The sequence below is a fragment of the Zootoca vivipara genome, chromosome 8 (assembly GCF_963506605.1).
Source record: "Zootoca vivipara chromosome 8, rZooViv1.1, whole genome shotgun sequence".
In the NCBI taxonomy this organism is placed as follows: domain Eukaryota; kingdom Metazoa; phylum Chordata; class Lepidosauria; order Squamata; family Lacertidae; genus Zootoca; species Zootoca vivipara.
This window is the reverse complement of record NC_083283.1, coordinates 37,554,765-37,569,940: the sequence shown is the minus strand read 5'-3', so window position 1 is coordinate 37,569,940 and position 15,176 is coordinate 37,554,765. Positions and strand designations below refer to the sequence as shown.

General features: G+C 42.8%; 1 protein-coding gene across 3 annotated transcripts in view; it reads right to left on the bottom strand.

The window, feature by feature from the left end:
• Window positions 1-593: 593 nt before the first annotated feature.
• LOC118090033 (monoacylglycerol/Diacylglycerol O-acyltransferase) overlaps window positions 594-15,176 on the bottom strand; it is a 20,924-nt gene continuing 6,341 nt past the window's right edge. Inside the window, exons 4-7 of one of the 3 annotated variants that reach the window (XM_035125324.2) lie at window positions 14,062-14,252; window positions 9,912-9,972; window positions 9,291-9,430; window positions 7,945-8,141 (exon numbers count right to left, since the gene is read on the bottom strand). In XM_035125324.2, coding sequence (XP_034981215.2) covers window positions 8,037-8,141; window positions 9,291-9,430; window positions 9,912-9,972; window positions 14,062-14,252 — 497 coding nt within the window. In that variant the 3' untranslated portion in view covers window positions 7,945-8,036. Of the gene's footprint in view, window positions 791-7,944; window positions 8,142-9,290; window positions 9,431-9,911; window positions 9,973-14,061; window positions 14,253-15,176 lie in introns of those variants that run through there. The other 2 variants (XM_060277821.1, XM_060277820.1) reach the window with 2 other exon arrangements.

The window sequence follows — 15,176 nt, the reverse complement described above, 5'->3', positions numbered from 1 at the left end:
TGCAAGAAGATCAAACCTATCCATTCTTAAGGAAATCAGCCCTGAGTGCTCCCTGGAAGGACAAATTGTGAAGCTGAGGCTCCAATACTTTGGCCACCTCATGAGAAGAGAAGAATCCTTGGAAAAGACCCTGATGTTGGGAAAGATTGAGGGCACTAGGAGAAGGGGACGACAGAAGACGAGATGGTTGGACAGTGTTCTCGAAGCTACGAACATGAGTTTGACCAAACTGCGGGAGGCAGTGCAAGACAGGAGTGCCTGGCGTGCTATGGTCCATGGGGTCACGAAGAGTCGGACACGACTAAACGACTAAACAACAACAACTGTTTTAATACAGGTGATTTATAGACATTACTCTTTCACATGTAATATTATTTCATGTTTCAGTTAAACATTCGCCTTCCCGTTATACTCTTTGATTCTGCCTCTACTAGTGGCAAGTTCCCCCAAAAGAGGAATTCTGGGCGTATTGCAGGATAGGGCAGCAAAGCACTTGTACGTCTTCGAAAACCTAGGACCTTCTGCACACACAGCAGGTGCTGAGTTACTGAGCTAGAGTCCCTTACAGATCATTAATAAACAATCCAGCACCATTCTGTATATATCAATTTAGCTTTAATAACATAATGATTAATGTTCCTATTACAGACATCTTGTCAGAAACACTGCAACTGTTTTATACGGACTAGTTAGCTTTGTAATGCTTATCAAATCGTTCTGAAAGAGCATTTAATATATTTCCGGGCCTTTTTTGGTGTTTGTCCCGAAGATTATCAAGTGCAGTCTTTGCCTGTTGAAAGAAAACCAGAGGGATACATTGTGTTATAGGAATCGATTGCAAAGTAGGTATTCACAGTTACAGTCATACCTCGGTTTAAGTACACTTCAGTTTGAGTACTTTCAGTTTAAGTACTCCGCGGACCCGTCTGGAACAGATTAATCCACTTTCCATTACTTTCAATGGGAAAGTTCACTTCAGTTTATGAACGCTTCAGTTTATGAACAGACTTCCGGAACCAATTGTGTTCATAAACCCTCGTGCAACACATCTCAGTAGGCCTAAACAAAGTCATTTGTGTATCCCAGAAAGAAGTTGCATATTGTGCTTCTATGGCTGGAATAAATGGGTTGCCTCTGGTTCTGATCCCCTTAGCTTTTTCCTCACAAATATTAATAACTGTGCATAACTATTTTGCAATCTATTCCTATAAAACAACGTATTCCTCTGGTTTTCTTTCAACAGGCAAAGACTGCACTTGAAAATCTTTGGGATAAGTATGCTTCAGGTGAAGTACGCTTCAGGTTAAGTACAGACTTCCGGAACCAATTGTGTACTTAAACCGAGGTACCACTGTATTAATATTTGTGAGGAGAAAGCTAAGGGGATCAGAACAATAGGCAACCCATTTATTCCAGCCATAGAAGCACAATATGTAACTTCTTTCTGGGATACGCAAATAATTTTGTATACTGAGATGTGTTGCACGAGAGTCCTTGTCTCTCAACCCTCAACAGTGGCTTCTTCAGCGAGCAACAGATTTCCCAGAAAATAAAAACAATGAAAATACCTACTGCTTTGGTACTGAAGCCCCAGTAGCAGCCGCTGCAAGGTGGGTTGAATTTTGGGACCCCTAACAGTTGCCATCCAAATACAAGGCCTACTGGGACGTGTTCTGTGAGAAGGAGGCAGACAGTTTGCCTCCGCATCAACATTATCACTGTAGAATAGACTTCCTATCGGGGGTTCAGATGCCCAGAAGCCGATGCCTATTCGATGTCTGAGAAGTAGCTCACCGTCCTCCATGAGTTTTTTTAGAAGAACCTGGCACAGGGTTTTACCCGGCCATCCAAGGCGCCGGAGGGCTCTCCCATGCTGTTTGTAAAGGAAAAGGACATGCCTGAACTGCGTCCCTGTGTTGATTTTCACCAGATTATCAGCATCATGGTGCCCAATTGCTACCCCTTATCGTGCTTTGCGCATTTGCTAGAGAGGTTGAGGTCTGCAAAGATTTTCACAAGTCTGGACTTAACGGGGGCATACAATTTGATACGTATGAGGGAGTGGAAGGCAACATTCTGCAGTTTCGATTACTTGGTCATGCCTTTTGCGCTGCAGTCAGGGACAGCGACGTTCCACATTCACCAACCATGTGTTGGGGAATCTGGTGGAAACGCATTTCATTTCTTACCTTCCAATCTATTCTGAGAACCCAGAGCAGCATGTACGTCACATGACGGAGGTGCTACGAAGGCTGCGAGAGCATTGCTTTTACACAAAGTTGGAGAAATGCCAGTTCCACGTCTCAGATGTAGAGTTCTTGGGGTACCATATAACGCCGAGTGGAATGCACATGGATCTGGCCAAAATGCAGGTGGTAGTGTCATGGAAGGAGCCCAAAACCAAGAAGGACTTGCAAAGGTTTTTGGGGTTCGCGAACTACTATCACAATTTCGTGTCTGGCTACTCCAGGCTCACAGTGCCTCTTAAGGACTGCTTGATGGTAAAATAAAACCCTTACTGTGAACAGCAGAGGCTCAGCAGGCATTTGAGCAACTCAAGGCCGTACTCACCTCAGAGGAGTATCTAGCCCATGCCGACCGCCAGCGGCCAGTGGTGGTGGAGACCAACGCCTCCAATAGGGCGATGGGAGTGGTGCTGCTTCAAGAAGACTGGAATGGCTCCAGTGGTGTAGTTAGCTGCATGGACGGGACAAGGTGCATGGGGGGGGGTAATCCACCCTGTGTTGCTGCGGGGCAATCCATCACGTGTGGCAGCAGGCCAATCAACAGTGTGCGGCGGCGAGGTGAGACCCCCATTTTGTGCCTTTTTGTCACCCCCTCAGAGATGACACCCGCTGCAGCAGACCGCCCCACCCCCCTTCCTACACCCCTGCTGTGCCCGCGTGCCTTTGTCAGGCGTGGGCCAGCATCCAACTTGAAGACAGCACACAAGACTTAATTAACTGGTGGATTTATTGCAAGCAGCAATTAGTCCCCAACCTCTCTATTGGAGTATCTGTTCATCACAGTCAAGTTGACCCTTCTGAAGAGCCCTTCCAGTTTCTGCAGAATATCCTGAACTTCCAACCTTTACGTTTTGGGGCTTGTTTTCTTTCTAGGACTTTCCCTATTCACCTAGTTTTGGGAATAATGGTCTTAGTTGCCTCCTATTCCTGTGAGGAACTGCTCACTCTCCTCTGTGCTGGGCATGATTGTGCTTCTTGCGAGAGCTGGCTGCTCTCCAGCCCACTCTGTCGAAGCAGATAAGCTGCATTCCTGCCAGCTCTCGAAAGAGGAGAGGTTGACAACCCCCCTTGTTCAACTGTCTGAGAAGTATGCAAGCCTCTTTACTCTCTCTGCGTCTGCCTGCATTCTATTTCAGGCAGTACGTCTTTGCTTTGGGCTGGTGTGCTCACAACACCACCCCCTCTCCTATAATCGTCCTGCTTCTCCTGCTCCCCCCTCCTCCTGAGGCTCCCTGTCTATGTTTTCCCACCAGTCATCCTCACTCTCATCTTCCTCCTCTTGAGAGTTCCCTACTTCAGCCTCACTTTTGCCATCTTCTTCGACTGCTTCCTCCTCCTCCTCCCTCAACCCTTCTTGGATTAGGCTTGCTGAGGTACCTGCAGTGGAATTCTACCTGTAACCTAGGGTCATGGACATTTTTGGAATCCTCCCAAGAATTTTCCTCATTCCCATAACCTTTCGAAGATTTTTATTCATTCCCATAAACTTTCCAAGATACTAAATATTGCAGTCTCCTTCCCCTCTAGCCAGAGTCCAGCAACTGTGCCACTTCATATTCCTCTTCACTTTCCACAATGATTGGTTGTTGGGCCGGTGCTAGGGTTTTTTGCGCCCTAGGCAAAATCACCTTCTGGCGCCCCCTCCCCCCGCGCTTTGAGACTCCTTTGGGTAGTGTTAAAGCGGGATATCAAATCCAAACTCTCCTCCTCCTCCTCTTCTTCCTATACCACCCTTCCTCTGAAGATCACAAAATCACAAAAATGCATACCATAATAACAAAAACATCTCTCTCCCCCTTTCCTTCTCCCCCACCCTCCTTAAAAGGCCATAGATTGTTTTAACTAACCAAAGGCCTTGGAGAAGAGTAATGGTTTTGCCTGGCACCTTACGTGCATCAAAGCCCATGAAATAAATTCCTTCATTTAGGTTTGCTCTGCTAACAACCACAGTTTCTTGGTAGAATCATTCTTAGCAGCAATCATGCTTTCAAAAGAAAAAAAAGGAAGAACAAAACTAATAAGGCTAAGTTGCATTAGAGAAATATAATGCATAGTGTTCTTTTGTTCGCCATCTCCACTGAGAATTGAAATCACTGTGTAGAATAGAAAGGTACTATGATGATCACTAGGCATTAATGACCTGCTTTCTAATTATGGATTTAAGAAGTAAACAATTTTTAAAAAACACACCAGTTCCTCATGATCTTACTGTGGTTAGCTGGAATCCTTTTTTGCCCCACTGGTGGCAAAATGGTAAATGCCATTTTTAAATCAAGTGAAAACCAATCCAAGCTAATTTATCTGTGCTGTTTTGCTAACTGCAAAGGAAACCCTGCAGTCATGCAAGCAAGTCCAATTCTTTGAAGGCTTTGGCATTCTTAAGTGATTTAATTTTCCCCTTTGAAAGTTGGAAGATGAATTAGTTCTTGATATTTATAATGCTTGCTGCTACCCACTCCCAGCTGCCTAACAATATTTTTTTGGGACGCCCTCCCTGTAAAAGGGTCAAGCAGAATTTATACCTCAAGGAAGTTCTACCTGTGACTAAAGTAGCAGTCAACAAGTCAACAGCTGAACTGGGAATGGAGCTATGAAGATTGTGTGTGTGTGTGTGTGTGTGGTCCACTTTTTAAAGTGAAAAACATACCGATATCTTCCCAGAATCAAAATGCATGTCTCTCTCTGTGTAGTCAGTGAGACGAGGATAAGTGCGTTCCACTCTCCAGAGAAAAGGTGTGGTATAAATGTAATGTACCAATATAAGAATGTACCAATATAAGAATGGGGTGTGTGATGAGGTGGCACTGAAAAACAAGAGGGAAGAAAGCATATAGGGCCGGATAAATATATTTAGGTGGAGAAATGTTCAAGTTAAGGAAAGGGGGTGGGTGGGATACGAGTTACACTGATGAAAAGAAAACTGATGCAAAAAATCTGCCCCCAAAGAAGAAAAGATGCAGAAATTAAGAAAAAAGAGAGAAAGAGAGAAAACATTAGAAAAGGGCAAAGGAGGAGAAAGAAAGTGGTGAAGAGAGGAAAGGAGGAGAGGAATCAATGAAGGAGGAAACCGAGAGGCACCTGCTCAGTCCACGCTGCAAGTCTCCAGGTCTTGTGGAAGTTTTTTTTTAAAAAAAAAAAAATTAAGGCTGTAGGGATCTGTACAGTGATAAAAAGGATACATGGAAGACCCTGGGATAAAGACTGATTGAGCAGGATATTCCTGGATTAAAGAATTCAGTGAGTAGGGTGTTCTCAGTCCAAACCAGGTTGCTGACACGTATCTGATACACAGATCTACAGGCCTTGCTACAAGTGGTAAACAAGCACATTGCAAGTTAGTGTAAATTGAGTTAGCCATTTGGCTGAAAACATTTGGCTCAAGCAGATCTGGGTGAAAGGGCATCTGTTAATCTTCTTCTTTCTGCTGGTCTTTGAAAAGCTGACAAACCTGTTTTCTGACAAGACACTGTTAATCTATGCAAGAATTCCTGGGCCCCTCTTTCCTGTCTTTAGTAGTAGTCTCTTTGAAGTCCAGGAAGCTTTTTTAGCATCTTGGTGTTAGTTCCAGATCTTCCCAACAGTATCAGATTCAAGGTGGGAGGAAACCTGGGAGGGGTTTTAGAACTTAGGATGAATTCTATTGGATGATTTGAATTTTTGTAACCTTTTGATATTGTAATAAAAAGATCTGGCGAAGGGAAAGAGAGAGGCACTTTCCCTCCCAGAGATTTGCTGGTTGAATCTCTGTCCTTTGTCTTTTGTTTCCATGTGGTATTCCCACATAAGGCAAGGCTATCAAATTATTTCTCTGCTGCTTATCAAACCCCTTAATGCAGGAAAGTACTACTACTTGTCTTGGAAGACAAGGAGCCCCACCAGGTTGACGGCAAGGCCGAGCGCGCCAACGATAAGGATGAGTTCAGTGTCGCGGATGGCCTGGGGGCAGGCCAGGCACTGCGCGGCCTCCACAAGGATGGTGAAGGAGAGCGCGGCCAGGAAGACGGCGTTGCTGAGGGTGCCCACCACCTCTGTGCGGCTGTAGTCCAGCGGCGCCCGCCAAGCATTCAAACGGCTAGCTGGTCCGGCCCCTTCCGGGCGGGCTGGCCAGCCCGCCCCGGACCGGCTCCCTGGCGCCGCCTGGGATGGGCGGGGCTGAACTCGGGGGGGGGGGCGGACAGCAACATATCATCATTTAAAAATTCCTGATTTGAAGGAATAGTACATAAAGCTCAAGAGACATTGAAAGACTACTTCAACAGGAATTTAAACACAGAAACGTAAAGAATCGGAAGGGACTTTCTATCATATGTGGTGGACTTGTCCCCGAGTAAAGGGCTTCTGGGACAAGATTTATAATGAGTTTTAAAAAGTGTTTAAAAACACCTTTGTTAAAAAACCAGAAGCTTTTTTACTTGGAATAACAAGACAAGAGTTACCAAAGAAAGATATTACTTTTTTTCTGTATGCTACAGCAGCAGCTAGGATAGTCTTGGCAAAGAACTGGAAAACTGAAGATCTACCTACAATTGACGACTGGCAGATGAAGCTGATAGAATTTATGGAACAGTCTGAACTGAGACCGGTGAGAGGAGACAGTGGAAGAAGATTGGAAGAAGTTTAAGATTTATTTGGAGAAAAACTACAAGGTCAAAGGAACAAGGGAGGCTGAAGTATAAGAGCCTGAAGAGGCGAGAAGTAAATTAAAGGAGAGAAATGACTGTATGTTAAATAGTTATTATAGATTCCAGATTCTAAGGAGATTCTTTAATTATTTTATGTTTGTATGTAAAAATAGATTTGGAATAGTAATGTAATAAGTGAATTAGAATGAAGACTGGAGGAATGAAGCAGAAAGTGCCATATTAGTTATAAATAGAAACGTGGAAGGGGGGGGATGGAGGAAGTCAACAGAGTAAAGGAATTACAGGGGAGCAAAATCTGGTTAAGGGGTATTATATTGTTAAGGTAGAAGAATATGGTTCCCCAAAAAGTGAGTTTGGGTGTATTTTCTTTTTCTTTTAATTTTTTTTTCAATTGTTCTTTTTTGTATTTTTCTTCTTGTTCTTTGTCTTTTTTCTTTGTAAATGCTCAGAAAATCAATAAAAATATTATAAAATGAATGAATAAAAAAATAAATAAAACTTCCTGATTCAGGGTTGCCTTCAGATGTCTTCAGAATGTTGTGTAGTTGTTTATCTATTTGACATCTGAAGAGAGGGTGTTCCGCAGGGTGGGCGCTGCTACTACGGGGCGGGCGTCAAACCCAGATTCATAGCTGAGTTGGCTGTTTTCATTAGATAAGTCACTTTTTCCACCAATTCTGGCTATATTTTTGTTTTCTCTACTTTTCTTTCTATAAGTTTAAAAGGAATTGTATAATAGGGCTCAAATCTTGGAGCACCCTTTTATAAACATAAAAGAAGCTCCACTGTTTTAATACAGGTGATTTATAGACATTACTCTTTCACATGTAATATTATTTCATGTTTCAGTTAAACATTCGCCTCCCTGTTATACTCTTTGATTCTGCCTCTACTAGTGGCAAGTTCCCCCAAAAGAGGAATTCTGGGTGTATTGCAGGATAGGGCAGGAAAGCACGTGTACGTCTTCGAAAACCTAGGACCTTCTGCACACACAGCAGGTGCTGAGTTACTGAGCTAGAGTCCCTTCCAGATCATTAATAAACAATCCAGCACCATTCTGTATATATCAATTTAGCTTTAATAACATAATGATTAATGTTCCTATTACAGACATCTTGTCAGAAACACTGCAACTGTTTTATATGGACTAGGCAGCTTTGTAATGCTTATCAAATCGTTCTGAAAGAGCTCTTAATATATTTCCGGGCCTTTTTTGGTGTTTATCCCGAAGATTTTCAAGTGCAGTCTTTACCTGTTGAAAGAAAACCAGAGGAATACATTGTGTTATAGGAATAGATTGCAAAATAGTTATGCACAGTTATTAATATTTGTGAGGAAAAAGCTAAGGGGATCAGAACCAGAGGCAACCCATTTATTCCAGCCATAGAAGCACAACATGCAACTTCTTTCTGGGATACACAAATGACTTTGTATAGGCCTACTGAGATGTGTTGCACGAGGGTTTATGAACACAACTGGTTCCGGAAGTCTGTTCATAAACTGAAGCGTTCATAAACTGAAGCAAACTTTCCCATTGAAAGTAATGGAAAGTGGATTAATCCGTTCCAGATGGGTCCGTGGCGTTCGTAAACCGAAAATTCGTAAACCGAGGTGTTCATAAACCGAGGTTCCACTGTAGTTACCTTGCATGGTTGTTACAATGTAAAATAAAAGGATGGAACCTCACGACAACAAAGGCATAATCCCTTGCAGAAAGAAATTATTTATCTGCCCCTTTAAACAGGCAATCAAAAGCAGCAAGAAAACAACCAGAAAGTTGTTGGGGGAGGACCAAGCATACTAAACCATGTTCCAACCCCGTTCCCAATAGCCACCAGGACCCTACATGCTCCTCCACTTAGCCCCCTCCCTTTGGGAGTCAGCTTCCCAAGTCTTCCTCTGTGTGTGGGCGGGGCCGCTCGGCTTCTGTCCTTGTGGCGTGGGCTCTGTTTCACACATGTGGACAGTTTGGAGAAAGCGCAAGAGGGCAGTTGACCAATGGCCCCACAGAAGCTCAGCTCAACAACTTTTCATGCAATTGACCAACATTTTCATCAGTAGGAATTAGAATAAGATATATTATTTGATTATTGATATAAACATCCAGAATGTCTTTTGTATAGTCAACCCTAACATAGTGGGAAGAAGAAGTTCCATTGCATGAGCGGATCTCTCTTTGTGCCGCATAGTTTGTCCCCTTTGATTTGTATCAAGAAGGTAAGGAGAGGGAAAATTGAGTGATGGGAATAATGCACAAAAGTATATATAATGAACCCTATATCTGGTCATATAAAATGAAGAAATCAATATGTACAATACAATTTAGAGCTGAAAGAGAGAGAAAAACGAAGAGGAAAAGAAATATTCTGCTTTTAAACTTCCAAGTTTACAGTTGACTTACTCTTTCAGCCAGCTCCACAGCTGTTATATTTGGATCATATGGGATGGGTTCTCCAATAAATGTCCTCAATTTCACTGGAAACCCTCCGTAAACGGGAAGGAATATACATCGAGTTTTATCATACAGCCATTTTGTCAGCCCTGTGTATGAAATGGAAGAAGATTCTGAAGGAAAGTGACACCATATCAAATTTGAAATTAGTTGACATTCTCAGTGTTTAGCAATTGCAATAAATACACCCCAAAGAGGAAGTATATATGTGGGCTTGGGAAAAGAGATACAGTACAAGATATTCAGTCAGCTCTTCTCAGCTCTTTGCAATCAGATTCATCAGTTTTGTACAATAGACTGCAGAATATGGTTTGTTTCCTGTTCAATTCCCCTTCAATGTTAGGGTTGCTCCCACATTTTTTGATTATAGCTTTCTGTTAAATCTAATAGAAAACCAAGCAAAGGCATGTTCACTCAGTACTGAGGCAGGCAGCACGGTTTTTCCAGACAAGTGTATATGGAATAAATTCTATTAGTGAGTAGTAAATAGATATTCTTTTAAAAATCTCATTCTATATTATTAAAATATATATTGCCTGATATCAACCAAGGTACCGGTATTTAACTTACTTGTCTTTCCAATGGTCCTGTATGCTTCACAACTGTTTTGTGTAAAAATAGGGATGATGGGCTAAAAAAATAAAAGATGAAACAAACATGAAAAGAAAGGTGAGGACTGGATAATTATTTTGTCCCAATCATCCTGCCCTTATTTTTGTTATGGACTATGGAGACTTCTTCACATCTGGGATTCTTCTAATTGGAATTGCCAAAAAAGGACTGTACTGTGAGTACTCTTTGGTTATTGGATTAAACTTTAGGAATCTGGCCACGGGAAAGGTAAAAAATGGAAGTCGATCTCTACCCACTGAATTAATTGGAAGGCAATTGCGTGTACCGAAGCCAGAAAAACTATTTAGAAATAATTAACCTCCTAAGATCGAACTTTAAACTTTTCCCCAGAGGCAGGGTAAGGGGGAAAGGGTTAACTGCATTTAAATCCCTGCAAACCTATGTAAATTAGATTGAAAGAGGCACCCTATTCAGATTGGTGAGAGGCTATTATGACATCACAATAGGGGGAGATTGTTAAATTTCATTTCTCAGCTGGAGGCTCTGAAGCCATTGTGGCGATTGAAATTGACAATCAGCTTTTGTTTTTACAAGTTGGGAAATGCAAGTTTTTAACATTCCCTTTCTTTTAAACCCGCTGTGTGACTTTCAATACGGAGAGATTTCAAAAAAATAACGTAACACCAGACTTTTATGAGACACTTATCAGCTTGATGCAGGAAACTAGAGAGATGGTGAAAGCATTTAAAGAAGAGAATCAAAAATTTTAAGACTGCTTTGAGGACTCAGAAAAAGAAATACAGAATGGAGCAATGATTAAAGAGGAGATGAAGAAAATTGAGGACTTAAGTGTTGTTGATGAAGCAATAATTTATGAAGATGGAGAAGATCAGGAGGAAACAAAAATCGGTCGAAAAGCAGCAATGGATTCTGTTTTCACCCAGAAGGGAGAGCAAGGAATATATCGGAGATGGAGTGTGGATTTTGAAATTGAAATTGCTACTGGTAGAGGCTGGATGAAAAGGGAACTGGAGCTGTTTGGGGGGCAGCAGGGGAGAAAAGTTGGTTTGGGGGTTGGAAAATATTCTAGATTGGGAGTGGGTTGAAATTAAAATTTGCTATCTTTAAAGGATAAATTTGGATTGAAAATGAACAGGATGGAGAGAGAAATAACAGTGTTTAAAGATGTTAAATTTTAGTGGGAACTGATTTGAAGGGGGAATGCTAGAAAATGGGAATAATTAAATTTGATTTTTAAAATATGGAAATTTTGGGATTCTGGATATCAGAGGAGGTGGATATAGGGTGTAGGCAGTGGCGGAGCATGAAGCTCTCTGGGGGCAGAGAGCAGGCACGCTGCCCCCACGGACATGGCGCACGTTCTGGGGGCGGGGTGGGCAGACACGATGGCGCCCCTGGGATCGCGCCGCCCGGGAGCTGCGCCCCCCACATCTTTCTACGCTACTGGCTGTAGGGTCAAAGATGATAGTTTAGAATAAAAAAAGATAATTGTTAATGCTATATTTTAAGTTATGATTGATGAAAATTGCTAAAGATTGATTTAAAATGAAGTTCAGTAGGGTGGGACCGAGGAAGTCCAGATAGTAATGTTTAGGAAAATATGATTTATTGGCTTTAGAATTTTTCTGTTTTTCTGTTTTCTTTTTTGGAATCTTGTTTGTTTGCTGTGGTTTTTTTTGGGGGGGGGTGGTAGTTGTATTGTCTTTGGTGTGTTGTTTTACTGTGTTTTATTATAAAATGAATAAAAAATTTGGGGAAAAATACAATAATAAATGATAATGTAATTGGCTTTAAAATTGTTGTCCTCCAGATTTTCAGGAATTGAAGGGGGTGGGGAAAAAAAAGGATTTCCTGGTTTGCCCTGAGGGAGAAAGAAAGCCAGGTTCAGCAAACCAGCCGCTGCCTTTTGGAGTTTGGGGGGAGCTGTAGGGAACAAGCACCCCCCAAAAGGAAACAAAGAAAGTCTGTCATTGGAAATAAAAGGAGGGGGATAAGACCTTTGAAAACTTTCTTTATTCTGAAACATTTCCCACCCCCTCCCTTTTTGCTGTTGGGCATGTTGGAAATTTTATTGCTATTAATTTAGTAAGTTAGATTTCCCCTCCCCCTCCCCCCTTCTCTTTCTCAATTAATGGCTTCTTGTGCAATTTAATTGAGATTGTTTTTCCCTCTTGCTTCTCCCTTCTGACAGGCTTTCTGTTCCCCTGCCAAGCATGTCACCTATGAATTATAAAAACTAGATCTGCTTTTTATTATTATTACTATTATTTTGTTCTCCTTGATGCTTGGAATAGAAACCCCTTTTTTCTGCCCTTCCCCTCCTAGTTGTGGTTCTGGCATTTAATTTATGTTATTGGTAACTCAGAGGACTGTACAGCTGTAAATGAAACTGGCTGCAGAAACACTTATGAGCTGCTTATAGACATAACAAAAATAACAAGGTACTGCTTGTAATACAAATATTATTGTCAGCCCTTTTTTTCTTGGCACAATTAAAATAAGAATGGCCTCACAAGAGAAAAATCCGATACAGACACCTAGCCAAGCAAGGAAGGTCCCCCTTCTGGAGGGTGAGCCAAATATGGACCTTGTGGAGGCAATGGTGGAAATGCGGGAAGACCTCCAAAGCCACACTAAACTGGTAGGGAAATTATCTACAGAAATAAAGCACTTGAGAGCTGTCAGGGGGACTCCTTACAAGGACCCTCCCCCAGTCATCCTGACCACCACTTCGCCCAGTGACAGCACTAGCAGCGGGTCAGGAGGAGGGAATGATGAATGGAGCGGGGTGGAGGGAGGGCTCTCAGACATGTCAGAGCCAAGGCACCGACCCAGCTGGCCAGAGAGGGAAGGGCAGCGCCACGAGGTGCCAGAGCCTCTGCAACGCTCCAGCCAGAGGACAGGAGAAGGAACGCAGCCCTTTCTGGCACCTGAATTGAGGTGTGCGCCCACACACTGGGCTTTGGGGTGCCCAGACTTTTATGCTGGCCGAAGAGCCGGAAGCAGCCATTGCCGGGTTCTGAATCGGACTAGGCAGTCATCTTTTCTGATATCTCTGCACTGTAAATTATATGCACAATAAATCTCTGAAAGACAGAGCGGACTGGAGCGTCTTTACTCGAGAGTAGCCGCAACAATGCCCTGACACAAGCAAACAGGCAATTTGGAGAAAACTTTACAAACTCTCCAAGCGGCTGTTCAAAAGAATAAAGAGGAAAAGAAACAAATGAGGGAACAGCAAAAGAAGCAAACAGGCAATTTGGAGAAATCTGTACAAATAAGGAGGGAACAGCAAAAGATGCAGGAGGCTATAGCATCTCAGGAACTATTGGCAGACAATTTGGCTTTAATTGAATTAAGGCAAAAAGAGATGCTTTTAAGATTTAGATTCATTGCTCAGCAATCTGGTGAACCAATAAGGATAAAATAACTGAGGCACTTGCAAATAAGCTGGAGACTCAAAAGCAGGAGGTACATCAAGCTATTGATCATGCTTTCAGGATTAAATCCCCGTATTCTAAGAAGAAAACATTTCAAGGAGATGGTTGGGTTCTTTTTTATTCCAGAAATATCAAAGACTCAGTGCTCCAGACATATTACGAGAAAGGTTTTGAAATAGATGATGAGAGGATTATAATCCTAAAAGATTGGAAAACGTTTATTGAATATATGCGAAATAATTGTCTAAAGCTGAAAACTCATTAAGATAAATTCAGTCTAAATACGTTTTAATGGATGCAATAATGGAATACTGAATGGTATCATTTTTGTAAAATATGCAGGGATTTATGATATGTAAAATGAACCATGGAAGGAGAAGAAGGGAATTCATTGATATCTTAAGGATGTAAAATGAGTATTTTAAAAAGTATAACAATTTTTAAAATAAAAATATAAAAAGAAGGAAAAAAGGAAAATGCAGGTTTTCTTTTTAAATGTCACCAATTTCAGAAGGGTGATTTTAAAGCAGGGGTGGGAAATACTTGGAACTCCAGATATCATTTGACCCCCACACAGGATATTTGCCATCCTCAGCTATTTCGGATGCTGGATCAAGGATGTCAACGCATTATGTCTTATCTAGGATATTTTTGAAGGCAATGCAAATTGCACAAAGATCACTCACCACTTTCGCCTCCAAAGCTGCCCGAGCAAAACCTGTGCGTTTACCCCACATTATGCAGTAATCATGACTATACAGTCCTTCTCTAGCTCCACCAGGTGAAATGCCCAGTAAATGGCCTTTCTTCATAATTTGCACAATTTCAGCTTGCTTGTAAAATTTCAACCCGATCACATAAAAAAACATCTGCAGTCCTGAAAAAATAAGTCCCAAATAGAAGAATGCATTTTATGTGAAACTTATTTAGGAAATATAGCGTAGATACAATACAAGTGTCTTTAGTGCAAAGGTATTGCATAGTTCTCTGCCAATCCATTTCAACTAGGATTTCATGGAGGGGAACTTTATGCTAATTCCTCTTTTGCTCAGATGTTCTGACAGTAGGCTTTCTCTCTCTTTTTTTGAAAGCACATTTAGTGGGGTTGAGTAATGAGGTGGCCACCTTTTTAGACGTGTTCCTCAAGTCAAGTATTTAGTACCATGTTTCCCCTATTTTAAGATGTCATAAAATAAGCCGTAGCAGGATTTTTAAGCATTTGTGAAATATAAGCCATACCCCAAAAATAAGCCATACCTCCGTGCCGTGCGGAGCGAGCACGCTGAGCGCCCCAGCCAGCCACGGGACCCAGCACATCGGCCGCGGCAGGAGGAGGAGGCAGCCTGCAGGGTCGGCGCCTAGCAGCACAGCATGGAGTTCGGATCGAGGAGACGGCTTGCAGAGTCGGCGGCCAGCAGTGCCGCGCCGGCTTGAGGAGGTGGCCTGCCAGGGTTGGCGCCCAACAGTGCCACGCAGAACACCGGATCAAGGAGGTGGCCTGCAGGGTCGGCGCCCAGCGCCAAATCGAGGAGGCGGCCTGCAGAGTCAGCGCCCAGCAGTGCCGTGCCGGATCAAGGAGGTGGCCTGCCTGGTCAGTGCCCAGCAGAGCCCCGTGGAGCGCTCCAAGCCTCTGGGAGCGTTGCTGTTGCTGGTTCCCGGAGGCTCAGGGTGCTCCGCATGGCGCTGCTGGGCACCGACACTGCAGACCGCGTCCTCAATCCGGTGCTCCGCGCAGTGCTGCTGGGCGCCGAACCGGCAGACCACCTCCTTGATCCGGCGCTCTGCGTGGCGCTGCTAGACA